The following is a 26,083-nucleotide window of genomic DNA, read 5'->3' as shown; positions in this document are numbered from 1 at the left end:
ACTGGCCACGCGTCAGCGCCTTCCTGGGACTGGGTTCTCACTGCCCCGTGCCCCGTTTAATGGCTGCGTGTAGCATGTGGGTCACCTCCCGGTGGAGTCCGAGACAGTGGTGTATCGTCTCCTCTGCTCAGTCTCTTCTCGTCAGGCAGTTTTAGCCTCGCCAAGTACTCCATGGGCTTTGTTGCTAACTGCCGGAAGAGTCTCTTTCTTGATGTGATCTTTCCTTGGCATTTCTTTACCAGTAACATTTTCTTCTCTTGGGATGTAGTAGCTATAGATTCTCAAGTTCTTTAGTACTTTCTGCCATAGCAGAGGAACCTCTTTTTAGCCTGTCAAGGAGACATCATTCTTAGTACGATTGGGAGGAAAATCTGAGCACTGCGCAGGTTGAACCTTGGGGCCCAGGCACATAGTACACAAACGGAAAGCATGGATGAGTTTTTTGGAAAATCAGTTAGGTTGCCTACTAAGTAGTTCAGCAGAGTTCTCCATTAAAGTGGTGTTATGCCCTGCCTGCGGTTCCCGACCAAAGGTCGGCGTTGCCACCGCTCGGAAATTTTCCGCTGTCCCTTGCTTTGGAGGTTTCTACATAGCCCCAGCCAGCATGTTCCGTCTGGAAGCAGGTGGTTGCGTGAGTCAGTTAGTATCAGTCTTGAGTATGGGTTTCAGTTTCCTTACTTCAAGAAGTAGATTGTTGGGTGCCTGGGTGGCTCAGTGGGTTAAGCTGCTGCCTTTGGCTCAGGTCATGATCTCAGGTCCTGGGATCGAGTCCCGCATCGGGCTCTCTGCTCAGCAGGGAGCCTGCTTCCTCCTCTCTCTCTCTGCCGGCCTCTCTGCCTGTTTGTGATCTCTCTCTGTCAAATAAATAAATAAAATCTTAAAAAAAAAAAAAAAAGAAGTAGATTGTTTCTTGACTCTCCTTTTGTAATAGTCCAGATGATTTCAAATATTTCATGTTTGTTTGTTTCTTTCTTTTTGCATTAAGTGGGAAAGACATTGTATAATTTGGTAAAATCCTGGGTTCTGTTAGGCTGTCTGTCTACTTGGGATGCATTTGTCCTGACAGCCTGGTTATCTGTTCTTCATTTTAAATGTTGTTTTGTGGAAGAATATTGTCAGAGGCCTTGTCCTGTCCTTTCAAGATGGGATATTGCCTTTTTCCTGTTAGTAAAGGGATTCATGGTGACTTTGCATACAAGGTGGCTTCCCTTTCATTTTGTCGTACCCACTTTTTTTTTTTTTAAGATTTTATTTATTTATTTGACAGAGATCACAAGTAGGCAGAGAGAGATCACAAGTAGGCAGAGAGGCAGGCAGAGAGAGAGGAAGAAGGGAAGCAGGCTCCCTGCTGAGCAGAGAGTCTGATGCGGGACTCAATCCCAGGACCCTGAGATCATGACCTGAGCCGAAGGCAGAGGCTTTAACCCACTGAGCCACCCAGGCGCCTCTGTCGTACCCACTTCTACCTAGGAACCACCTTTACTTAAACATGCTGGAGCATTTGAATTTTTCATCAGGATAATGTGTTTAGCCATCCAGGGGCATCGTCAGACACAGCATTTTCCTGGATGCCACCAGTGTTGAGGGTCAAAACTTAGTTGCCACTGTTCATCTGTTCCTAAAAGCTGTGTCTTAAAAAACCAAAAGACCCCCCAGTGTCTTTGAATATGTTGTGGGTTTTGTTTGTTTGTTTTGGTGGGGTTTTTGTTTTAATGTGCTAGCCTGTTTGGAATTTTTTTCCAATGATGGGAAACCAGGATGGTCTTTCAAATCTTGAGTGCCCAATGTTTTGCCCTCAAAATGAGAGGTTGTTTGGAATCTAGGCTGGTCTGGATGGGTAACTTGGTGGTTTAACCGAACGCTGGTGATTATCCAGTGTCTGTAACGTCAGGAGCATTGCTGTCGTGGAGATGTGAAGGAGACCTGGTCCCAAATTGCTGGGAGACCTTGGGCGGAATTAATAAATGAAAGTTATACAAATGTGCACAAATATTCTTAGCAGTGTGATTTATGATAGCCAGAAAATGGAAACAACGCAGATTCTATCACCCGATGAATGGATAAACAGAATGTGACTGTTTGATCCATACGGTGGAAGAATGTCCAGCACTGAAAATGGAGTAAAGTACTCGTAAATAAAACACTGCTACATGCTACTATTATGTGCCCTAGAAAAATTATGCTTCAAGAAGGAGTTGCAAAAGGCCACACGTTATATGAAAGGTCCAGCAGTAGAAACTATCCAGACCAAAAGTACATGAGCGGTTGTTTAAGGCTGGGGAAGTGGTAGGCTTTGGTGGAGAATGGGGAGTGACTACTAGTGGGGGTGCAGGTTTTCTTTTTGGGGTGATGAAAGTGTTTGAATTAAGGTTATGTTGATAGTTGTATCTGCAGATACATGTAAAACCATGGCTTTTCTTTACAAGGTGAACTTGTCAACATAGAAACTACATATGCATTAAAATGAGATTAAATAACTTCCTTCTAAGACCTTTCAGGGTTTTTAAAAAAGATTTATTTGAGAGAGAGTGTGAGTGTAGAGGGAGGCCCGAGGGAGAGAGAGTCTCCGGCAGACCCTGCGTTGAGCCTGACCTGGGCTCAGTCCCACGGCCTGCGTGGGGCCTGGGCTGAAGCGGGGAGTTGGGCGCTCAGCCTTCTGAGCTGCCGGCTGCTCCGGGTGCTGGTGGTGGTTTGCTTGGGTTTTCATGAGTCTGGTTGCCCTACTGAGGGCGCACATCTTACCGTTCGTAGGAAGTAAGTAAAAGGCAGTACTGTCTGCTGATAGGACTTTCTCCTACGTGTGTTCATCTGAGAGTCCACTAGAGGACAGCAAAGCCCATTTTAGCCCTGTGTGTTCCGCCTGTTCCAAGTAGGCACTCTGTGTAGGGACTGGACTTAAAATTCCTAAATCCACGTTCCATCGGCAGGATGTGGGTTGTTCGCACAGTAAGAGGACCTGAGTGGTGGCATATGTCGGCTCTCCAGTGCCCTGAGGCCAGCTGTGGTGTGGACCTCACAGTTGGGGGCAGAAGGCAGTTGTGCTGTGTTTTGAGGGCAGGTGTTGAACTAGCTGCACTGGGGGTTGAGGAATGGGCCAGATTGTACTAGAGTTGTAGCCGCCTCTCATTTTTGTTGTGTTTATGTTACGTATTCTCGTTGTTTAGGAGTTTATGCACACAGGGCTCTCTGTGGTTCTCTGTTTCCAGAAGAAAGAGAAGGGGCAGCCTTTGTTCCCGTCTGTCAACCCTCCCACCACGGCTTCAGAAGTAGCTCAGTGTCCCTTGGCAGCTCAGTTTCACAGCCGATGGCCTTCAGCATAACTAGCCCTTCCTGTAGGAGGAAGACTGACTTCAAATAGACGCCTTTGCCTGGCGTGGGGCAGGGCAGTGCAGCACGGGGTGGTCAGCTAGCTAGAGCTAGTCCAGTTGCCCGAGCAGTGCACTGCTCCCTGGACTTCATTGCACCCACGACCGGGTTAAGGCATATGGCCCCCACAGGGTAGATGATGGTGGAATGACCTCATCTCTCAGCCTCTGCTGTAGGGAGGGCCAGAGCCTTACCATTGCCCATCTCTGTGGTGGTTTCTTTTACTTTCTTTTGTTTAAGGATTTTATTTGTCAGAGGGAGAGAGGGACAGAGTAGAAGCAGGGGCAGCGGCAGGCAGAGAGAGAAGCAGGCTCTCCGTTGAGCAGGGAGCCAGATGCGGGGGTCCATCCTAGGACCCTGGGATCGTGACCCAAGCTGAAGGCGGTTGCTGAACTGGCCCCCAGGCGCCCCCTCTGTGGTGGTTTCCGCCTGTGGAGGCATTTGTCTGTGCAGATGCTTACCTGATCATTTAGGCAAGAAATACTTTGAACAACTTAAAAAAATACCTTTTGACTAAAGAAACGGTAATAGAAGTAAGTGAATTATCCTAAAATAACATTTCTGTTTTTCCTTAGAATGTCTGCTTTATATAGAAGTGAGGGTTGTGTTTTATCATTGAAATTCCTGATACTTTCCTGCATCCCAACTGTGTTTTCCCCGGGGTCATTCTGAATTCATTTGCATTTTCTCACGATGGGAGGAGGCAGTGTCTGTTGTGCTGAGAGTGACTGCCCAGAAAGAAGTCAGCGTAAGCCCTGGCCTTCTGAAAGTTTCACTTAGTTAGAAGTTGGTGATAAAGTCAGGAGGAATGCTGTGTATCAGAACTTAATATTTTTAAGTGTTGTCGAATGCTCTGTAGATGGTATTTACTGTAATGTCCAGGCCCTGTGATCTGGGACTGTGGCACGTCCTGCAGAGACCCGTCATCTTTTTAGCCAGAGTTGTGTTAGTTCAGGACAGCGTTCTTTCCCTAAGTGTTCCCGCTTTTAAATGGTACTGAATCTTTAAGTGGATTTCATTGGAACAAACGGGTCTCTCATCACCCCTCACCCCTGCCTTCATTCTTTGTGTAACCTTTGGCAAGTTTTCTCACTCCTACGAGCCTTGATTTTTGCTGTAAAATAAATGCGTGAGGGGCGGAGAGGCTCTCGGAGGGGACCGCACTCCGCATTCTCTCGCCTCTTCCCCTGCTCTAGCGCTCAGTGCGTGCTGTGCCAATACAGTGTGAAAAATCTGTGTGTCATGTCCTTGAGGTCATTGTAGTAACGCTCACCTGGTCTGGGCTCTGTTCAGGTCGCATCTGCTCTGGAAAAGTGGAAGACGGCGATCCGTGAGGCTCAGACTTTCTCCCGGATGCACGTGCTGCTTGGGATGCTGGACGCCTGCATTAAGTGGGACATGTCCGCAGAGAACGCTCGATGCAAAGTTTGTCGAAAGAAAGGTATGTTGAGATGAGTGTTGCTTATCTGAGTGCAGTAGGCACTAGAATTTCCATTCAAAGGTATTTTCTCCCCTGAAGAATTCCGGGCACCTAACTTAGAAGTACAGTGGGACAGATTGACCCTCTTCCGGACGTCTGTAAAACGCTCTTTTGCATGAAGTAAATCAAAGCAAGCGCTTTGTTCCTTAAGTTTGAGGGTAAGAGCAGTTTATCTCTCCAATCTTTAAATTTTCTGCAGGGGACAAATCAACCTAAAATTTTAAAACTCTTTTCTCATCTCCTGGAGTTTGTAGTCATCCGTGAAGTAAGCCGTCTGCCAGCAGAGGGCAGTATTTCCACACTCCCGCCGGGCCCACTGCCCCTGAGTCCTGCAGAGCAGGGCATTTGGGACTTTTTAATGGTCCCAGCTTTTAGAACCCGTGTGAAAGGAACTTCATGACTAATAGCCCTCGAGCTATTGACTCCACGGTGGCTAATGTTATTTTGTGAGGTAGGTTAGGGTTTAATTCGCAAGGATAGAAAAACCTGTGAAGAACCTGTTCATTGCTCTGAACGTGTTGTGTCCGTTCCATGCCTTTTTGGCACCAGGTGGTCTAAGAGAAACCATGTCAGATGGGAGTTGGGAAGACCCGGGGCTGGAGGAAGAGTATGGGCAGTAAATGTAACACTTCCCGGGGGCTCATTTCTTAGTGGGAGGTGAGCAGGGACCGTTCTTGCCGTGACTTGGTTTTTGCTGCTGCTTCATACATGTTTTAACTGTCCTCTCCTAAGCCGAGCTGGATTTGGGGACATAAGTCAGAAGACCTGAGTTTAAATTACCATTAGCCTAGTTTATGCTACATTTCTTTCTTTCTTTTTTTTTTTTAAATTTTATTTGTGTATGTGAGAGAGAGCAGGAGCAGAGGTAGGGAAAACAGACTCCTCGCTGCTGAGCAGGGAGCCTGACGCGGGGCTCGATCCCAGCACCCTGAGATCATGGCCCGAGCCAAGGGTAGACGCTCAACCAGCTGAGCCACCAGGCATCCCTGTGCTACACTTCTTTCCAGAAATGACTGCATTAGGAAAAAAATGTGATAATACTCAGCTGGACTGTTTGCTCCCCCGTGGTGCTCATCGAGGGCGAGTGGCTCTTCGTTACAGCTCGCTGACCGTCGCCGTGCTCCCGGCAGTGCCGTCATACGTTTCTCTCCTTGCAGGTGAGGACGACAAGCTGATCTTGTGCGACGAATGTAATAAAGCCTTCCACCTGTTCTGTCTGAGGCCCGCCCTCTACGAGGTCCCAGACGGCGAATGGCAGTGCCCTGCTTGCCAGCCTGCGACCGCCAGGCGCAACTCCCGCGGCAGGTGAGAATTTCTGCTCTCGGAAACAAGTCTGTGAAATGGCCGTGCGCAGTTAAGCTGTAGTTCCTCAAACAGAATGATTCTGAGGAGTTGAAGGTCATCGTTTGCATACGGAGCCTGGTCATTGGCGTTCCTACGGTAGAGGCTCACGGGGCTCTGATTTCATTTCAGCTCCATGTTGACATTCCTGGTTTCGCTACCAGGCATGAGCTGCATCTCGGCTTCATACCTTCTCAGATAACATCTCTCTCCCATTGCCTTACGCCTCTACTTTGCCCCCTTCGCCTTGACTTCTGCAGTCACCTCCTGCTCAGAGCCCTGGAACTCTTGACCTTCCTTACCTATGCCTGTTGTTTCCCCTTCTTTATCATGGTTAGAACTCCGGGGTCAGCTTGGACATCTTCCTCTCCCTCAGCCTCCGTGCTCTGTTGACGCCGGTTCCGTGTCCAGACGTCTCAGGCGTCCGTCTCCTGCTGCCCACTCTCCGTGGTCCCTGCTGTCGGTCGCCCGCCGCCATCTCTCCTCCGGGCTCCTTCAGAGGCTTCTCAGCTCCTTACCTCAGTGCTTGCCCCTTCCTGTTCGTCCAGCTGTGGTGGGGGCACCAGAACGGTTTAGGCATAAAGATAAGCTCATGTCACTATCCTGATATTTTAAGTGTTTCCATCGCCTCTAGAATCAAGTCCAAACTGCCTGGCCTCATTTCTGAGACTTACACAATTCTGGTCTCCGTTTTCGTGAGCCCTTCGCCGCTGCCGTGTGCTCTCTGCCCGCCCTCCCCCACGTTTCCTTGCCTGCTGGGCTTGCCTCCTGCCTGGGGTAGTCCCTCTCCCTGGAGCTGAGGCACCGGCCCGGGGCCTGCCTAAAATGGGCCTGCTTTTGTGAAAGGATTTTAAATTCTTAGGGTTGGTTCTTTCTCTGTTCCAGCCAAGCGTCCATCTCAGTCTTTCTGTGTGTCTTGCCTGGCGTGGGACCGTCTCCCCACGAGGGTGTTAGTGTCCTGAGGGCAGGGGCCGTGCTTTGGTCTTCATCCTCATCCCAGTGAGGCCTCGTAAAGCTGCCCGAGCCTTGCCGAGTTAGTACCGTTGTTTTCCACGTTGCAGTTTGAGGTGGTGAAAGCGGGTCTCTGAGGGGGCAGCGCTGTGTGACCCTGACCCCATCTAACAGCGCTCCCCGGTTCCTCTCGTCCCCCCCAGCTGCACTTGGAGCCAAGTAAGGCGCCCTGCCCTGAGATGGCGGGGCTCTGCGCCAGCTGTTCTGAGCTGGGATTACCGCGGCTTTGACGTGACGGTCGTCCGCAAGCTGTTCCGCCTCTGGAAGGAGGCCATCAAGGTGGCGGAACACCTGTCCAGGCTGTTGATCCTTTCAGTCCGCCCAGAGTTGGGAACAGCTTTTAATAGCTGAAATGTCACATTATCCGGGTGATTTTGTGAGACAAAAGGAATAGGTTTTGTATCGGTCGGTGTGAGGAGAGCCTGGCGGGGGAGGCCTGCTGCTGACGCTCGTGCCGTCGCCCGTGTCCTCGCCTCGGGGCAGGTTCCCTCCCCTCGCCATCGGCGCTGCCCGGTCTGTGACGAGGGTTCCCCGTGGGACTGCGTCCTTTCTTAGGACCACTTGGGCCTGGAACCACGTTCCCTATATGTGTTTCCCTCCCTCCAGGAATTACACAGAAGAGTCCGCCTCTGAGGACAGCGAAGATGATGAGAGCGATGACGAGGAGGAGGAGGAGGAGGAAGAGGAGGAGGCGGACTACGAGGTGGCCGGGCTGCGATGTAAGGGTCCCGTTCGCCTTCAGGGTTTTCCAGGCTGGCTTGGGGGACCGGGTTGGCAGTAGCTGCCCACCCAGCTCTGCCGTCGGGCCGTCTTCTCTCTCTCCCGTATCGTGGCTGTGGGGTGACTCCACTGCTGTGGTTTTAGAGGGGTTTTTAAGGTGCCACGTAACCACCTTCCTAGTGGGAGTTTGGTCTTAAGACCATTCGGGCCGAGGGGCGCCTGGGTGGCTCAGTGGGTTAAGCCTCTGCCTTCGGCTCAGGTCATGATCTCAGGGTCCTGGGATCGAGCCCTGTGTCGGGGCTCTCTGCTCAGCAGGGGGCCTGTTTCCCTTCCTCTCTCTCTGCCTGCCTCTCTGCCTACTTGTGATCTCTGTCTGTCAAGTAAATAAAGAACATTCGGGCCGAGATTTAGTGGAATTCAGAGCCCCAAATGTGTTCATGCAGAGTCTGCTGGGGCAGGCTGCTCAGGGGGTCGGGACAGTGGGGACTGGGGGTAGGGAAGGCCTAGGCCTGCGGCCTTTCCTGACAGCAGGTTTGGCCTCTGTCGCAGCGCCGCTTTCAGAGAAGTGATCTTTCCTCTTTGTCATCGTGCGCAGGGGCTAGCTTGGCTGGTTTGGAAAGAGAAGACTAGTTTTTTCATGGCTTTGGGTGGTTGTTAGGAAGGTTCAGATCCGTTTCTCACTAGATGCCCGAGGGGAGGCGTGGGGGCTCTTTACACTTAACCTCTTTGACTCTCACTCTGTAATGGCCATTCTTCAGGAGTCATTTTCTTGGGTAAACCTAAAGCCCTGTAGCCCGGCCTTTTACAGCCGCCTCTGCAGAACAGACCAGACCCTTCCTTGTGGGTTAGTGGGAAGAGATCAGAGATCAAGATTTTGAGAAGGTTTTTTTTTGTTTGTTTGTTTTTTTCTTAATTACTTATTTGAGAGAGAGAGAGGTCAGAGGCAGGAGGCAGAGAGGCAGGCAGAGAGAGAGGAGGAAGCAGGCTCCCCACTGAGCAGAGAGCTCAATATGGAGCTCGATCCCAGGACCCTGAGATCATGACCTGAGCCAGAGGCAGAGGCTTTAACCCACTGAGCCCTCCAGGTGCCCCAAGATTCTGATGAGCTTTTGAAGAGATTGTACAGTCCCAAGGTCATAGCACTCGGAGTGTTGGGAGCCTGAGAAGAAGCTTGGCCTGATTCGTCTTGCAGCAGGGGCGCCGCTAAAACCTGGAGCGGTCTGTGTTTGCACGCCCGCCCCGTCCCCACAGTCATGCAGGGCTCTCTCCGTTGGGAACACCTTCCCTTTCTCTCATTCCTGAGGGCTCCTTCCATTTGTTCACTGGCATGATCTTGCAGCTGTCCAGGGTCAGGAGACTCGTAGTCCCTGAATCCCAGATTACGGAGGGACCTTGTCTGCTAGCCAGAGAGAGCGATTGGGGTGCAGGCCTGTTCGGGACTAGGTCCCGAATGTCACAGTGTGCTCATTGTGTTGGTTTTCAGAGTCGTGGATGCTTTCCTCTTGCAAGTTAACTGTTTTCTTTCCAAAAAATCATTCTCTCTAGGTTTCTAGGGTCTTAAGGAGTCCGGGAAGTGTTGGTACTTGAGAGTACTTTGTCTTCACCATTTAGGCTACCGGGGATGTGGTGTTCCCTGGGCCCCACCTCAAGGCCCTGGGTTGGTGGCTGTCTCTAGCATTCTGAGTCTCATCCTTGGTTTCAGCTGCTGCTTCTCTCTTCCTGCCTGGCCTTGAGCTTGGAGACCTTAAAATAGCCAGTGAAGGGTTATCAGGGTCTAGAAGTAGAGTGAAACATTGTTGATTGATTCTTTCCGTCACTGGCTCTGTCTACCTCTGTCTTTGTACAAATATCCCCCTCCCTACTTTGAAGGGAAAATGTGTTCAGTGGAGAAGCTTTTTTTTTTTTTTTTTTTTAAAGATTTTATTTATGTATTTGACAGAGACATAGCAGGAGAGGGAACACAAGCAGGGGGAGTGCGAGAGGGAGAAGCAGGCTTCTGGCTGAGCAGGGAGCCCAATACAGGGCTCGATCTCAGGACCCTGGGATCATGACCTGAGCTGAAGGCAGACCCTTAATGATTGAGCCCCCAGGCGCCCCTGAGCTAATCCTAATGGAGTGTCGCTCCCAGTGGACGTACTGAGAAATGTTGGTTTGTCTGACATCGACTACCTGTTGTCAGCCTGAGACACAGGTCATCTTGGGGACTTTTGTATTCCTTATTCTCCCTTTGGGGGTGCCAGGCAAAGCTCTTATGACAGTGGCCCGGCCCACTGTCTGGTTTTCAGAAATTCAAGGAAGCAGGACTGGGCCGAGCTTACTTAAATTGGGTTCACAGAGAACGACTTCGAGTAGGTTTTGGTTTTGCTCTCAGAAGATGGTGGTGGCGGGTGTGGGATTCCTTGGGGAACTAGGAGGCGGGAACTGCCCTCCAGCCAGATGCCGCCTCACCCTTGAGCATGCGCACTCGCAGGCCCGCTCGGGCTCTGCGGGGCCCGGCAGAGCGGTCAGCACGCGGCCTCTCCCGGCCTCTCCCGGCCTCTCCCGGCCTGCGCCGCCTCGCCGTGGGCCCCTTCAGAGGCGCGTTCGCGGAGTAGCTGTGAGCCGCGCGGGGCGGGGCGGCGCCCTTCGGAAGGGACCGGCCTTCCCAAGGGCCGCGTGGCGGGGCCCCGGCAGCCGAGAGGTGTCCATGCGTCTGCTTCTGCGCCTTTCAAGTGTCCTGTCGGGGCAGGAGAGAAAGGGCAGGAGCGCCTTACAACCAAGGGAGCTGTCGCCCTGCTCGACCAGATGCTCTCTGCGTCCCGCAGATGTGCTCCCCTGTCCCCCGTCAGCTCTGAAGTCCGCGTTTTCTGTTCCAGTGAGACCTCGAAAGACGGCCCGGGCCAAGCAGGGCGTCCTCCCCGCTGCGGCGAGGCCGGGGCGCCGGCCGGGTAAGAAGCCACATCCCGCCAGGAAGTCTCGGCCGAAGGCGCCGCCTGTGGACGACGCGGAGGTCGAGGAGCTGGTGAGTGATTCCCGTCCTCCCCGCGGCGGCCGGTCAGTCCCCGCTCCAGCGCCCGGCGTCCGGCCGGCAACAGGTGGGCCCCCCCCTTCGGGGGGGGGGGCCTGCAGGCAGCCGGCGGCCCCGGCCCCCCCAGGAGCAGCTATGTCCGGCATCCCCCGCTCCGCCCGCGGACGTCGTCTCCCCGAGTTCATAGGCAGCCTGTGACTCGTTAAGGATTTTAAAATAGTATCCATGTGTCTCCAGCAGCTCCGAGGGGCTGGGTCTCCATCGTGGGAATGTCAGCAATGTTGGCGCCTCAGTCGCCCTCAGGTCTTTTGCCCACAGTTGTTGCGGGAGGGGCGAGAGCCTCCGCTCCGCTCATCAGCCAGTGTAATTTTAGTGGATTTCCTTCAGATTTCACTGGAGCTTTAAAGAACAGTAAGAGGCTCCTGGAAACGTACTTATTTTGGCAGAGCAAATTGGGTTAGGGGTGGTTTGGGGGCATAAAGCAAGCCATTAGGGAGCTCGAGGGCATAGGGAGATGCTTCTGCTGGCCCAGACCTAATGAACCCTTCAAGCCTGGGGCTCTGATCGCTGAGTCACAGCAGCAATGGCTCCCTGGAGGGGACGCCCACCCTTTCCTCCTCCGCCACTTCGCTCCCACGTGCTAATAAGCAGGAGGGTGCGGGAGAGGAATTGTACCTCTGGCCTTGCTTTCCTCAGAGCCGCAGCCCCACAGAATTGGCTGCCGGCGGTCCCCGTGACCCCAGGTCTGTCCCTCACTGGTGTGCTGGTGACGGTGGCCTCTCTGGCCGACCTCGGGCAGGACCGCCGTACCAGGGCAGCTGCTGCCTGCCCTCTGCCGCTTTGAGGAGCGTCCGCAGGGGTGGGGCGGGGGGCTGATGGGGCGGTGGCTGCCCCCCCCCCCCAGCTGAGCGCGCTCCCTGCCTTGAACGCCAGACGATTTTGACCATCTCTGCTCCGAGACCGTGGTTGAACTTCCTTTTTCTTCTTTTCAAACGATACGTAGTTTTCTGTTCCGTTAGATCTGTAATAAGGTGTCTCTTTCTCGGGTGCCAGGTCCTTCAGACCAAGCGGAGCTCCCGGAGGCAGAGCCTCGAGCTGCAGAAGTGTGAGGAGATCCTCCACAAGATCGTCAAGTACCGCTTCAGCTGGCCCTTCAGGTGCGCGGGGTGTGCTCGGGCACGGGGTGCAGGACCGGCCTTGGGGGCGCTCCACGCATGCAGACAGGCAGCTGCTGGGGGGCTGCCGAGCAGAGGCCCTAGGGATGGCCCTGATCCTTCCTTTAGGCTGTGTCTGAGTGTCGGCGGCGTCCCGCCCCAGACCGGCGGAGGCCGCACGTCATCCGGGGTTAGCACGCCTTCTCCGCGCCGGCTGGCCCGTCCGCAGCCGGGTGGGCGTTGCGGGAGTGGTGGTCCGAGAACAGGTTTCGGTCTGTCCTGGAGGCTGCGCTCAGATCTCCGTTCGCTGCTTCTCCACAGGGAGCCCGTGACCAGAGACGAGGCTGAGGATTACTACGACGTCGTCACTCACCCCATGGACTTCCAGACAATGCAGAACAAGTGTTCCTGCGGGAGCTACCGCTCCGTGCAGGAGTTTCTCGCCGACATGAAGCAAGTGTTTGCCAATGCCGAGCTTTACAACTGCCGAGGCAGCCACGTGCTGACCTGCATGGTGAAGACCGAGCAGTGTCTGGTGGCTCTGCTGCATAAACACCTGCCCGGCCACCCGTACGTCCGCAGGAAACGCAAGAAGTTTCCCGATCGGCTTGCTGAAGATGAAGGGGGGGACAGTGAGTCCGAGCCCATTGGACAGTCCAGGGGACGAAGGCAGAAGAAATAGAGAGGCAGGGCCCTGGTAAGGGCGGTGGGGGGACCGGAAAGAGCCGGGGAGGGTGGGAGGGAGAGGGAGAGGAAGATGGAGGAGAATGTGGAAGGGAGGAGCTCACGGGGCGTCCAGAAATGCCCGTCATCCCAGGCTCGTGCTGCCTTGCCCAGCTCTCCGGAGGGCCCGAAGCAGGCCGAGTTCTTTGCAGAGCCTGCTCTTGGACTGGTGGTCTCTGCCCAGAGCTCCTGTGGGCAGTGGGCCGCCTTAGCCCTGCTGAGAGCTGCCAGGGAGAGGCCAAGGGTATGGCTTTCTTGTGGGCCCACATCCTTGAACTTTCTTTCCTGTGGCTCCTGCTTTGGCCACCACGACAGTGCCAAGCCTCTGGTCTCCAGGGGAGGGATGACAGCATTCCACGGAAGGATCGGGGTAATCAGGCCAAATGGGGAGGCGGTGTTGATTTTTTAATTTCTATTTACACACAGTCTTGTTTCTTGAAGCCCGTCCTGCCCCCTCCCCCTTCAGGTGACGGTAGCCGTGAGTGCCATTCCGCATTCTGTGTTCACCAGCATCAGGAGACACTCGTGCCCTTTGAGTTGTTGCTCTTGGCAGAGTAAAGGGACTTGTCCTGGAGCCATTCCTGAAGACCCCTCCCCTTCTTTGTGACCGCTCTCGCCCCTCTCCCGCCCCACCTCCCCCTTTCAAAATCAAAAACAAAAAAACTGAAAAAAAAAAAAAAACCTAAAAACCCACAAAGAACCTAAGGCACTTCATGTAGAGACTGGAGCCCTGCTTCTCATCGTGCACGTGACCTTCACCTGGATGGATCTGGCCAGAGGGGTGTTGGAGCCCAGCCCACCCACATACCAGACACAAGCTCTTAGGGGAGCAGAAGAAAAGCAGGAAGAATTTAAATGTTTAATTTTTTTTAAATTGACTTTTCTAGTTACCGAAAGTCGCTTGTTTCAGCAGTGATATTGTATAAAGAACATCTTGTAAAATACTCCTGTCATCTTGCTTTGGCACATGTACAGTACAGTTTATATGATAATGTGTTTGCTTTACTTTGCCGTCTCCTCCCTCAGCCCGTCCTCCGCAGGGCAAGCGGTGGGACCCGGCGGGGCGGGGACGTCCCTCGGCCTGCCCTGGCAGCCAGTTCTGCCTCCTCCATCTCCAGCCGCCTCCTCCCTCCTCCCGAGCCTGTTCTGAGCCTGTTCTGGACTCGGATGCGGATGCAGATGCAGATGTGGAGCTCCCCGATCGAGAAGCTCAGTCTTACAGGGTCCGGGGCCCCTCCGTGGCGGTGGGGGCGGAGGAGGGGGCTCCGCCTGGCCCCTCCCGCTGGCGCCAGTCCTTCTAGTGAGGCGGGACTTTGTAGTCTTTCCCTTTTATGGCAGATTTTGATAAAAATGTAAAACAGGGTTTAATTTTCTTTTCTATCAGCTTTGAATTTAGAAAATGTGAGCACCTCAGCTCCTCTGTACCTATTTAAGTTAAGGGAAAAGATGTCCACCAAGGGGACTGCAGCTCCGAGAACTTGAGAATGAAGCCTCTTAATACGGAACTTCAAGGTGTGGTCCCTGCCTCACCCCGCCTGCCCTGCCTGGAGGCTGGGGATCTGCTCCAGTGGCTGCTGGATGGGGTTCCGGCCCCTGCTCCCACAGGTTCGGGCTTAGCACTGATGCTCCATTTCCATTACCCCAGCCGCCGGCACCGCGCGCCGCCTCTGACCCCAGAGCCGGTCTGTTCTTGTTCGCAGTGAGACTCCCGTGTTCCCACTTCAGTGACACCTGAACTGTTTGTGGTTGGTTTTTGTTTTTGTTTTTGTTTTTCTAATTGTCTTTAAGGAGGAAGGGCCCCATTAAAGGGTAAACTTGTAATAAATTGGAATTTCAAATAAACATTATGTACTTGTGTTTATAAAGAAGAAACGCTTCTAGTGAATCTTTGTCTTTGGGGGGAGGGAGTGGATCGTGCAAAGTCCAGAGAGCTGGTCCGGCCGCCTCTTGGAGCAAGAGGACACCCGACGCGTGACCTTCAAGCTTCTCCTGGCCTTGTCCCTAACCCCCTCCCCCCAAAATTTTCATTAGAATTCTAGGAATTCAGGCAAAATGCTCTTAAAGACCACTGTGGGCATTTGTAGAGCGCTTGAGGACTTAATTTTGGGGCAACTCCTGACATTTTACAACCCCTGAAGGAAAATTTCAGGCACTCAACACGGAAAGTGAAAACCATGAACTCCCATTCCCTGCAGCCGTTCCCCCACACGGCTACGTCTTCATTTGTTTTCTGTGCTGAGAACTGTTAAAGTCCGAGTGCTTGATCGCAGTAGGTCACTGCTAGGCGGCCACCAACTTGCGGAACTCCGAGATGCTGCTGAGCCCACTGTGTGTCCCCATCCCCCGAGAGGTGGAACTCTGGCTCCGGGCCACCCAACCAAAAGAAACCAGAGGCGAGCCCGAAGCCCTGGGTGCAGGTTCTGCCCCTGCTGCTCTGTGGACTTGCTGAGTGTGGGCCTGGAGCCAGGCCTGCGCCAAGCACAGGGGAGTTTCAGTTCTCTGGGGGCTGGTGGCGGGGTGGGGTGTGGGGCACCTGCCCCAAGGTCAGCTCCAATGTGGCCAGCGTCCTGGCTCTGGCTCTGGGAGCTGTGCGACAGCTGAACATTTCCTACATGGTCACAGCCGGACATGGGGGTCCGGCCACGTCCGCGAAGTCATGCTCCCCAGTGGGTTTCGCAAGGTGCCCCAGGATGGCATCCATGGAGCCAGGTCTCCTCATCTAGGGTGCCCTGGTCCTGTTAAACCATCAGCCTCCCTGCCAAGGGTGTGACCTTACGGGAGCCACCTGACCTGGGCTGACTCTTGCGAACGGGGAAAGAGTACTTTTTCCTGCAAATGGGGGCCTGAGCGGAGCCCTCCCCCTTGTCCTGCCCATGCTGCCTCCTTCTCAGACCCTGTCGCTGTGGAGGCCGCGGAACTGTGTCGGGTGGCGGTGAGGTGGGGTCTGGATACGGAGCCGGGGCGTCCTCAGGCGGGGCGCTGAGTGAGAAACTCAAGCCGGGCAGGAAGGGGGGTGCTGCTTCCATGACTACGCAGGGGGTGCGGCTGAGGGCAGGCAGGGAGAGCAGCTACTGACCGCCCGGGACCACCGCTGCCTCCTGGGAACTTTGCTCCGTTTCCGTGGAACTAATACCAAGGTCAGGACTAAGAAGTCCCCTTACCTCGGGCCTCCCACACACAGGCTCAGCCGGCGAGCCAGGCGTGGGCCGCAGGGACGAGTGTGCAGATGTGCGCCAGGGCCGTGGCTAGGAGGGGCCAGGGGCACCCCATGCACAGGCCAGCAGGTGTTGGTTTCCGAGGCACTTCCCCTGGGTTCTGGAATTTCCTTTGCGGGGCTTGGGGGAGGCCCCGCTGTGGGAGGGGTTTCTCTGGACAAAACCGCCCTAGGTTCGAACACCTGCCTTCCCGCTGGCATCCAGGGTGCGGTGGAGGTCAGAGGCTCTGGAGGCCGCACGCTGCCTCGCCGTGTGAGCTCCAGCCCCAAGCTCTCCACGCCTCCCCTGTCTAAAACGGCAGAGGAGGATCCAACGGAAACCTTCTGTAAAAGGTCTCTAAGCAATGTTTCCTTCTTCCCTCTCCTCCACGCTCTGGGACTTTTCCAGTGTCCCCCAGTGCTGAGAAGCCACGGGCCACCTCTCCCCTCCCTGTTGTTCTGGAAACCCAAATCTTGTTTCTGCTGGGCAGGACCTAGCTGACCACCACCGCTCCCTGGCCACTGACTGGCAAGGGACAGGGGTGGACCGGTGCCACTCCTGATGCATATGTCACCTGCCTCTCTCTTCCCTGGTCTCCAGAATCTTCTCCTTTGGCTTCTGCTGCCCCTGCCCCCTCGGCAGCTTCAGCTCTGCTCTGTGCAGACCCGGCCCACCAGCCCAGTTTAATGAAGCCACTTTGCCCCCCATCTGTCCCGGGCGCCTGTTGCCTTCAACAAGCGCAATCACTCAGTCAAGGACCCTCACAGGGAGTGATGAGGCTTGGCTTTGCTGATTTAAAAAAAGAAAAGAAAAAAAAAAGGTCAGAGGACTTCCTGTGTGCTCCGTGAGGGGGAAGGCTTTGGGAGGAGTGGGGGGCCGGTTATGCAGGACATGCATAAGCACAGGTGCCCAGCCCCCCCCCACCAAGAGTTCCCCTGGGGGTCAAGGCCAATCCTTGCGGGGAGGGACAGCCCTTTACTCTCTCTCAACTCCCGATGGGAATTTGACACCGCCTGTTTGATCTTCAGTTGGTGTCTTTCTTGTCCCGATGCCCGCGGAGACTGCTGGTTGGTGCAGGGCAAAGAGCTCCAGCTGGAGAGCCTCCGGCTTCGGGAACTCAGCCCTACTACTGACAGGGCACAGGCGTCCTCGGAGGGGAGGCTGGAGCCTTGGGGCCTCCCAGCAGTGACACAGAGTGCTGGCTTGGGATGGTGACAAAGACCCTCACCTGGCTGAAGCCACAGTGGCTAGAGCAGAGGCCAAGATGGGGCTCTGGGGTCTGAACCCCACCTGCGGCCCCGGGTTGATGGGGTCTCTGTGGGATGGCCACACACTCCTTACAGTGGGCAGAGATGGCAGGTCCCCGCCGCCCCGGGCTTCCTGGTGCGCAGACACACACGTACCTTTCCCCATCCCCTGGCACACGGGTGCGCGCGCCCCTGCTCTTGCTCCAAATCTCACAGCAGCTCTCCAACACCTCAAATCCTTCCGCAGCCTCCAGAGCTGGGGGCCCCGTTCCGACTGGACTCCAGGGCTCCCCATGTCCCCACGTCTGGGATGCCCACACACCGGTCTGGCCCCATCTCCACTCCCCCCAGAGAACTGAGGGGGAGGTGCTGGGGTGCCCTGACGAGGACCCCAGGGAGCGAGGGGGCCGCCAGCACGCCTGGCAGCAATGAGGACAGTCCTGCAGCCTCAGCCCTCAGGCCCCGCAAGGGACAGCGGGACCCGAATGGGCGGGATCAGGTCCTGAGCCTCCAAGGGAACCTTGGAGACAGGAGACAGGTCGATGCCCTGATTTCCATGTGAGTGAAGAAAGCAGCCTCACTCACAACCCCCAGACAGGTTAGAGTCCCCGAGGCCACAGGTGTCCTCCCAGGGGATTCCTGGAGGGCTCCAGCAGGTGTCCCAGACACTTTTCGAAACAGGAGCTCAGGAATCAGGCAAAGGAGCAGAGACAGGCGAGTGCGGAAAACACACACATACACACACACACGCACACACACGGGGACCTCTGAAGAAACTGCTGCTCCACAGGGACGCCCTCCTGACCGGTGGGGAGCCTGAGAACTGGGCCCAGCACGGGAGGCCAGCACCCCCCCAGCTCTGCCCACTGGGGAGACTCCCGCAGGGCCCTCACCCTCCGACCTTCCCCCTGCCCGGCCCATGGAGGACTCAGCAGTGCCACACGGGGTGGGGGGTTTAATTCCAGTCACAGCTTCCAGAGAAACTCAACAATAAATTACATCATTAAATAAACTCCCTGCTGGACCACGCCCCCTTCTGCCCCTCCTCCTCGCCACATGCTCCCCCAGGACCCTGTAGGGACCTGGCCAGGCCCACTCCCTGCCTTCGGCCGCCGCCGGGGAGGGAGCCTCCCTTGGTCCCGGCAACTGAGGGTGGCAGCGGGAGAGTCTCCCAGCCCTGGTCCTTGGCCCCTCGAACTCACTTGCCTGACCTTGACAGCTGGGCAGCTGCTAGTCAGCTGTCTCCTCCGGAGGGGGTGCGGGGGGGGGCAGGCAACAGCCGCCCCGCGCAGGCCTGGGTCCCTAGAGGTGCGTGGGGTTCTCCAGAGAAGGGTCCGTCTTAGTCATGTGCAAGACCACGGTGGGGGCCTTGTAGTGGCAGTGGGTGCCACGGCCGTAGCCCCCCGGAGCCCGGCAGGCCTTGGCCCGGGCCCGGCCAGCTGCCATCTTACGGTGGCACAGGCTCTGCCAGGTCTGGAAAGTCTTGGAGCTCCACACCCAGACACCGCTGGTGATGCCCACCACCAGCGACATGAAGATTTTGAGCATAAAGACAGCCACGGTGGGCACCGAGCCCCCTGGGAGCGAGCAGTCCCTCCGGCCTCCGGGCGTGCTGGCGGCCGAGCAGGGCTGCTCTGTGGCCCGAAGGCGCCAGAAGTCCATGTTGAGACGTTCGTAGACGTAGCACACGATGACGCAGGTGGCGGGCACCGTGTAGAGGATGGAGAAGACCCCAATCTTGACCATGAGTTTCTCCAGCTTCTCCGTGTTGGTGCCGCCCGTCTTCATGATCTTGCGGATGTGGAAGAGGGCCACGAAGCCGGTCAGGAGGAAGCTGGTGCCCAGCACCAGGTAGCAGGAGAGAGGCACCAGCACGAAGCCCGTCAGGGCGGCCGCATCCATGCTGGCCACGTAGCAGAGCCCCGTGAGCTCATCCCCGGCCACCTTGCGCAGCGTCAGGATGACGATGGTCTTGAGGGCCGGCAGGCCCCAGGCCGCCATGTGGAAGTAGCTGCCATGGGCCTCGATGGCCTCGTGGCCCCACTTCTTGCCGGCGGCCAGGAACCAGGTGAGGGTCAGCACCACCCACCACAGCGAGCTGGCCATGCCGAAGTAGTAGAGCAGCAGGAAGACGAGGGTGCAGCCCGTGTTCTCCAGGCCCTCCTGGATCACGTACAGGGCGCCCGCCTCCTGGTCGCAGGCCACGCTCTGCGCGCCGGCCACCGCGCGAATGAGGAAGGCCAGCGAGTAGACGTTGTAGCACATGGACAGGAAGATGATGGGGCGCTCGGGGTACTGGAAGCGGTGCGGCTCCAGCAGGAAGGTGAGCACGGTGAAGGCCGTGGAGAAGAAGCACAGCGCCGACCACACGGCCATCCAGACGAGCGCGAAGTCCTTGTCGCGCCGCGACCAGAACACCTCGACGCCGGGCCCGCAGCGCGGCGCGCACGAGCGGCTCTTCTCCACGTACTGGAACTTCTCGGGGTTCTCGCAGGTGCCGCCGCTGCCGCCGCCGCCGGGGCCAGGGCCCGAGGCCGGGTCGCCGGGGGGCCGCGCTGGCCGGGGCGCCACGGGCAGCATGCCCAGGCCCTTGTGGGGCTCGGCGGGGCCGGCCGTGGCGTTCTCGGGCGCCTCCATGCAGAGCGCGTGCGGGTCGTTGCGCGTGGGCAGCCGGGCGCAGTCCAGCGAGTCCGGCCAGCCGAAGTGGAACTGCTCCATGATGGGGGCGCAGCGCAGGCGCGCCTGCTCGCACATGGGCCGGCAGGCGGGGATGGGCGTCGACACCTGGTCGGTGCACATGGGCGCGTACAGCGAGCACAGGAAGAAGCGCAGGTGGCTGTGGCAGCCGTACTGCACGAGCGGCGCGAACTCCGCCAGCTCCGCGGCCGCCTCGCCCTGCGACGTGTGGCCCAGCAGGTTGGGCATGCGGGTCAGGTTGTAGCCGATGCCGCGGCACATGGGGATCTCCACCGCCTGGCAGGGCGCCGGCCCGCGCCCGCGCTCCGGGTCGAAGCGGCCGATCTCCAGCGCCGCGCCGCCCCCCGCCAGCAGCTGCCACAGCAGCAGCAGCGGCGCCCGGCCGAGCGGCGGCACGGCCATCCCGGGCGGCCCCGGCCGAGGGCGGGAGGGCGGCCCCGGCTCACTCGGGCCGCGCCGTCCGGCGTCCCCGTGCCCGCCCGCCACGTCGCGGGGCGCGGGCCATCGCCGAGCCGCCCGCGTGCGTCCGGGCGCCCCGGCAGCGCGCAGGGAAGCCGCCCGAGGGAGAGGAGGCGCCGAGCCCGCCGAGCCGCCGCCGCCGCTGCCAGTCGAGCGGCCGCGGAGCCAGAGCCGGCGCCTCCTCCCGGGGCCGCCGCTACAAGCCTCGGGGCGGGGCGCCGGGCGGACACGCCCAGGGGCGGGCCCTCCGCGCCTCCGGGCACGCCCCCCCGCCGGGCTTTAAAGGCGCCGCGTCTGGCCGAGCGCTCACGCTCGGTGCTTCCCCCTCCCTTGTTACCCTACTCTCCCCGCGACAAGACAGCTGCAAGGTTCCCCTGCCCTTCATCCCGGGGTCGCCTCTCTTTACCTCAGGCGGCAAACCATTCCTGAGGCCTCCACGCGTTGGTAAGCCTGGGCCTTGGACTCAGTGGCAGCTCAAGTGCAGCCTGCGACTTGGCTCCCCTCCCTCAGCCTCAGTTTCCTTTCCTGTAACACAGGTAGACGATCCTGTGAAAACGAGCAACTCATTTGTTGCACGCGTCCTGCTTATCGGTCACACTGCGCCCATGACCTCCTCGTCTGTTCTCCGCCATCTAGGTGGGGAGCCTGAGCCTCAGAGAGGAGTGACATACCCAGGCACCCGGAGATATTAAGTGCTGCGTCTGTGACTGTCTGACTCCGGACCCCACACTCGAACTTGCAACCTGGGGCGTGGGGGACGGGGTGGGGTGGGGTGGGCGGGGCTCAAGGATCACTTACTTTACCGACCGAGCCAGCCAGGCGTCCCCCACCCCTATACCGGGTCCATAAGGTTGCTGTACTCCTCTGGGCTGCGGTGGGGGGCACGTGGCCTGGGAGGCTCCACTCTCTAGCTTGCCACCTTGACACCTTTGGGAGCGACTTAAAAAGTGCTTCCCTCAAAGGTGAAGGACTTGGCTTTTTATTTATTTATTCTTTAAGAATTTTTTTTAAAAGATTTTATTTATTTATTTGACAGTCAGAGATCACAAGTAGGCAGAGAGGCAGGCAGAGAGAGGAAGAGAAGCAGGCTCCCCGCTGAGCGGAGAACCCATGCGGGGCTCCATTCCAGGACCCTGAGATCATGACCTGAGCCGAAGGCAGAGGCTTTAACCCACTGAGCTACCCAGGTGTCCCGAGAATTTTTTTTTTTTTTTTTAAGTAATCTCTACAGCCAAGGTGGGGCTCAAACTGATGACACTGAGATCCAGAGCTGCAGGTTCCACTGGTTCTGCCAGCCAAGTGCCCCAGGACCCGGCTTTTTAAATCAGAGTATAATTGACACACAACATTAGTTTCAAGTGTACAACGTGATTCGCTGTTTGTCTATACCGGGAACTAATCACCAGTTCAGTCTCCTCACCATCTGTCACCGTACATAGTGACTCATTTGTTTTCACTTGCGATGAGAACTTCCAGGATTCACTCTTCCAAGTTCTCAGGCGTAGGATACAGCGCTACAGACTGTGGTCACCAGCTTGTACGGGGCATCCCCCAGACCTACTTATCACTGGAAGTTTGTACCTCTTGGTCCCCTTCACCCATTTTGCACACACACACCCCAATCTGCTCTCTGTGTCTGTGAGTTTTGTTTTGTCTTTAGATTGCACATATAAGTGAAATCATATAGTATTTGGAGGACTTCATTTTAACATCCCAGTGTCCCCCCCCCCTTCTCTCCACCCTTCCCCTGAGCTCCCTGGGCACAGGATTTTCCCTGGGAGTCCTCTCTGGCTAGAGAACCTGTAGCCACCGCCCCAGCAGCCCCCAGGGAGCCCCATTCTCCTTCCTGTGCCTCAGAGCAGAGGGGCCTGCACAGCGATGTCCCTTAGGAGTCCACTGTCCTCACGTCTGCTCTCCCCCCTGGAAGGGGTACCTGGAAGACCCAGGCTCAGACCCCAGCGGTCCAGCTGCCCTAGCTGCTGCTCAGGGCGCCTAGAGCACAAGGGGCCACAGGAGAGTCTTGCTCTGCAGGGAGTCCAAGAGATGGACCCAGAACCTCCCACGAGCTACACAGACCCTGGGCCAGGCACTTCCCACCGTGACCATTCTAACCCTCATAATGGTCCTGCCAAGGAATTCTGTCATCGTTTTACAGAAGAGAAATTGAGGCGTGGAAAACTCAAGCTATTTGCTCGGATTACACAGCTCGACAGGGGCAGGGTGGGCCTTCAGGCTCTGTCCCTGCGTGAGGCTGCCTGTCACCACCACAGGAAGGGCACCTGCCCCATGGTGGGGACTCGGGATGACGTGCTCAGCAGCTTCCCCCGCAACTCCCACCACCCAGAGCCACGCTGGGGCAGGGAAAGGAGAAGGGAAGGCGCATGCTCTGCCCACACCCAGCCTGTGCTCTCCGTGGGGCCCCACAAGACTGGGCGTCCCTGGAGATGCGTGCAGCCCGGTGCCCAGTGCCTCGTCCACACCCGGCCCACCGGAGCCGCGAGCCGTTCGGCTGCGAGATCCTGAACTTCCCAAGGAGGTCTGGTATCTTGCCAAAAAGGACCCGGCGTTGACTGTCTGTCTGGTCGGGATAAGAGTTTCCCAGAATTCCAGCGGCGGCTCCCCATTGCCCGCGGTGGAGCTTGTGCTCCTGGGAAGGACAGCGGATGGCCTTTAAGCCATAGCTCCCCTCTCCTGCCATGACTCCCCCCGGCCCCACTGGGAGCACCATGTCAAGTCCCTCCGTCACACTGCCAACCTCCCGCACCCAGGAGGCTCTTGTCCTCTGCTCTGCTGGGCACACCAGTCTCCAGCATCACCTCTCAAGCTCCCCCCTCCCCCAGTTCTCCTGGAGGCTCTGCTCTGGGGGCCCAGGGTCCTTGCCTACCCACTGTCCCCTCCCTGTGACTCAGGAGCTGTTAGCCCCCCCTCCGCCCCTGCTGCACCCCAATACCAGCAGCTGCTCAAGGGCCAGGGGGACACGTTATTTCTCTGTGCGCCTGGCGCCCCGGGGAGGCAGAGGTGTATGAATGGCATCGGGGCCCCATGTCAGGGTGCCGGTGGGAAGTGGGGGCTCCAGCCGGGTGTGGAGGCCAAGGACGGTGAAGGCTTCCCACTACCCGCACGGGACCCAAGAGCAGGGGCTTCTGTGTCCCTGCCCCCGAGCAGGGCGGAGAGGAGGCTGGGGGCCCTTCTTCTGCCAGCGGCAATGGGGAGGGCGCTCCTGGGGTGGGGTGGGGAAATGCCAGGCCTGTCACCATGGCAACAGTTGGTCCTGGGAAGCCAGAGGTGGGGGCTGTGGAAGGGCCCCTCCCCCATGCAGATGCTGCCTAGAGAGAAGAGGCCTCTTGGGCCGCCTGCCCACCCACCCGGCTTTGTCACTCCATCTCTGTCTTTACAAAGGCGGAACAATAGCCCAGGGCTCGCTGAAAGGGAGACGATAGACCGGAGGAGGGGGATTACCATCGGTGCCCACCCCCCACTCCTGCTTCGCTGGGCAGAGGGGCCAGAGACAGGGGCGAGATGGTCGTGAACCCCTCTCAGCTCCTTCTTGGGGGCCCTGCACACGTGGGAAGGGACACCCCTTCCTCCTCATCCCCCCCACCCCTCGTCTCCCTGGCGTGCACTCCCGGAGGCCCTTCTCAGCACGTCCTCCCTAGGCCACCTGTCTCCCCCACTGGACACTTGCTGCCCTGACCTTGCTTGGCTCTGATCCTGCCTTCTCCAGGACGACCGCCGGCCTGATGGCCCTGGTGCCCGCCTCTGTGCCCTGTGGCCACCACACTTGTGCTTGTCTTCCCCACAAGCCTGGAAGCACCTGGGTGTCTTGGGTACCTGGCCTGGAGCGAGTTCCCATAAATGTTTGTTGAATGAAAAACATGCTGCCATGAGAAGGTGCCTGTAGATCTTTCTGGAAGAGCCAGTGGGGCCTGCGAATGGGGAAGTGTAGCGATTGGAGGTTGAGCACAGAGGTGTTTGTGTGAGGAGGCGGGCTCAGCCAGCCCCTTCTCCAGGTGCCCAGGACGCAGTGGAGGTGGGGATGGGGGGGACCTGGAAGGTCCACAGATGCACCTGCTCCTCCTGAGCGCTGGGACTGGGCGGCAGGGGTGAGGTCAGCGCACGCATCTGCAGGGACACGCAGGGGCCTGGCCGTTCCTGTGTGTGCACACACCCCCTGTGCACAGGGCAGGGCTGGCTGACATGCTTGCTGGGGCTCTGGGAATGGGGGAATGGGCCCACCTCCCCAAAACTTGAACCCTGGTTCTGAGTCCGTTTCCCTTGACGACGATGTCAAGGGCTGGACGAGACAGTTCCATTCTTACTAAAGAAGAATTTTAAAAAATCCTTGTTAGGGCATTCCCCAGGTTCACCACTCATCGGTGTTAGAAGCGAGAAGAGAATCAAAATGTTCATGTCCACTTTCTCCTTACAAACCCAGCCCTCGGGGACTGGGCGTTAAGAGTTCAGGTGCCTCTTGGGCCCCTGGGGGCTCAGTCAGTTAAGTGTCTGCCTTTGGCTCAGGTCATAATCCCGGGGTCCCAGGATCAAGCAGGATCGAGCCCCGCATCGTGTTCCCTGCTCAGCGGGGAGCCTGCTTCTCCCTCTCCCTCTGCTGCTCTGCCTGCTTGTGCCCACCACCACCGCCCCCTGCCCCGCCCTGGCTAGAGAAATAAAATCTGGAAAAGAAAAAAAAAGAGGTCAGGCACCTCTTTTGATACTTTCTCCTAGACTTTGCAAACACACACACGCTCAGTGCAGTCTTTTCTTGCTTTTTGTTTTACTAAAATGGAATTAATATTGTACTTTTCTTTTTTGAGGGAGAAAGAATGGGAGAGTGGAGTGCGGGGAAGGGGCAGAGAGAGAGAGGGAGAATCTCAAGCAGGCTCCACGCTCAGTGCAGAGCCCATCAGGGGGTTCGATCTCATGACCCTGAGATCATGACCTGAGCCGAAATCAAAAGTTAGGTGCTCAGCCGACTGAGCCACCCAGGTGCCCCAATATCATATATTTTATACCTCGTTTCTCTCACCTAAAAATTGGTCATGGGTAGATGGATGGAGAAATGATGAGAATAAATACATTGGGGCGCCTCAGTGGGGTGGCTCAGTGGGTTAAGCCTCTGCCTTCGGCTCAGGTCGTGATCTCAGGGTCCTGGGATCGAGTCCTGCGTCAGGCTCTCTGCTCAGCAGGGAGCCTGCTTCCCCCTCTGTCTCTGCCTGCCTCTCTGCCTACTTGTGATCCGTCTGTCCAATAAATAAATAAAATCTTTAAAAAAATAATTATTTTAAGTGCAGCAAAATGTTAATGATTGAATCTACACAGTGAGCCTTCATGTGCTCAACTTAAATTTGGCTTACCTTTTCTGTATATTTTATTTATTTATTTTTAAAAGATTTTATTTATTTATTTGACAGAGATCACAATTAGGCAGAGAGGCAGGCAGAGAGAGGAGGAAGCAGGCTCCCCACTGAGCAGAGAGCCCAATGAGGGGCTGGATCCCAGCTTTTCTATTTTTAAATTCTTTTTTTTTTTTTTAAAGATTTTATTTATTTATTTGACAGAGAGAGATTACAAATAGGCAGAGAGGCAGGCAGAGAGAGAGAGAGGAGGAAGCAGGCTCCCTGCAGAGCAGAGAGCCCGATGTGGGGCTCGATCCCAGGACCCTGAGATCATGACCTGAGCCTAAG

At 56.7% G+C, this 26,083-nt stretch overlaps 2 protein-coding genes across 2 annotated transcripts in view; one reads left to right on the top strand and one right to left on the bottom strand.

The window, feature by feature from the left end:
- The window catches only part of BAZ1B (bromodomain adjacent to zinc finger domain 1B), a 66,304-nt gene extending 51,634 nt beyond the window's left edge, over window positions 1–14,670 (top strand). Inside the window, exons 14-20 of the mRNA XM_044233853.1 lie at window positions 4,660–4,807; window positions 6,004–6,151; window positions 7,805–7,917; window positions 10,774–10,919; window positions 11,979–12,082; window positions 12,401–12,776; window positions 13,244–14,670. Coding sequence (XP_044089788.1) covers window positions 4,660–4,807; window positions 6,004–6,151; window positions 7,805–7,917; window positions 10,774–10,919; window positions 11,979–12,082; window positions 12,401–12,761 — 1,020 coding nt within the window. The 3' untranslated portion in view covers window positions 12,762–12,776; window positions 13,244–14,670. The remainder of the gene's footprint in view (window positions 1–4,659; window positions 4,808–6,003; window positions 6,152–7,804; window positions 7,918–10,773; window positions 10,920–11,978; window positions 12,083–12,400; window positions 12,777–13,243) is intronic.
- Window positions 14,671–18,180: 3,510 nt separating this feature from the next.
- Window positions 18,181–20,342, bottom strand: FZD9 (frizzled class receptor 9). The gene has a single exon (XM_044232768.1). The coding sequence runs from the start codon at window positions 20,340–20,342 to the stop codon at window positions 18,546–18,548; it is 1,797 nt and encodes a 598-aa protein (XP_044088703.1). The 3' UTR covers window positions 18,181–18,545.
- Between the last annotated feature and the right edge of the window lie 5,741 nt (window positions 20,343–26,083).

Source organism: Neovison vison, chromosome 14 (genome assembly GCF_020171115.1).
Source record: "Neovison vison isolate M4711 chromosome 14, ASM_NN_V1, whole genome shotgun sequence".
Classification (NCBI taxonomy): Eukaryota; Metazoa; Chordata; class Mammalia; order Carnivora; family Mustelidae; genus Neogale; species Neogale vison.
Note: the sequence above shows the minus strand (reverse complement) of the source record. Positions and strands in the feature narration are given on the sequence as shown.

Excerpts from the sequence above, each read along its gene's own strand:
- FZD9 (XM_044232768.1), bottom strand. The coding sequence starts at position 20,342 with ATGGCCGTGCCGCCGCTCGGCCGGGCGCCGCTGCTGCTGCTGTGGCAG.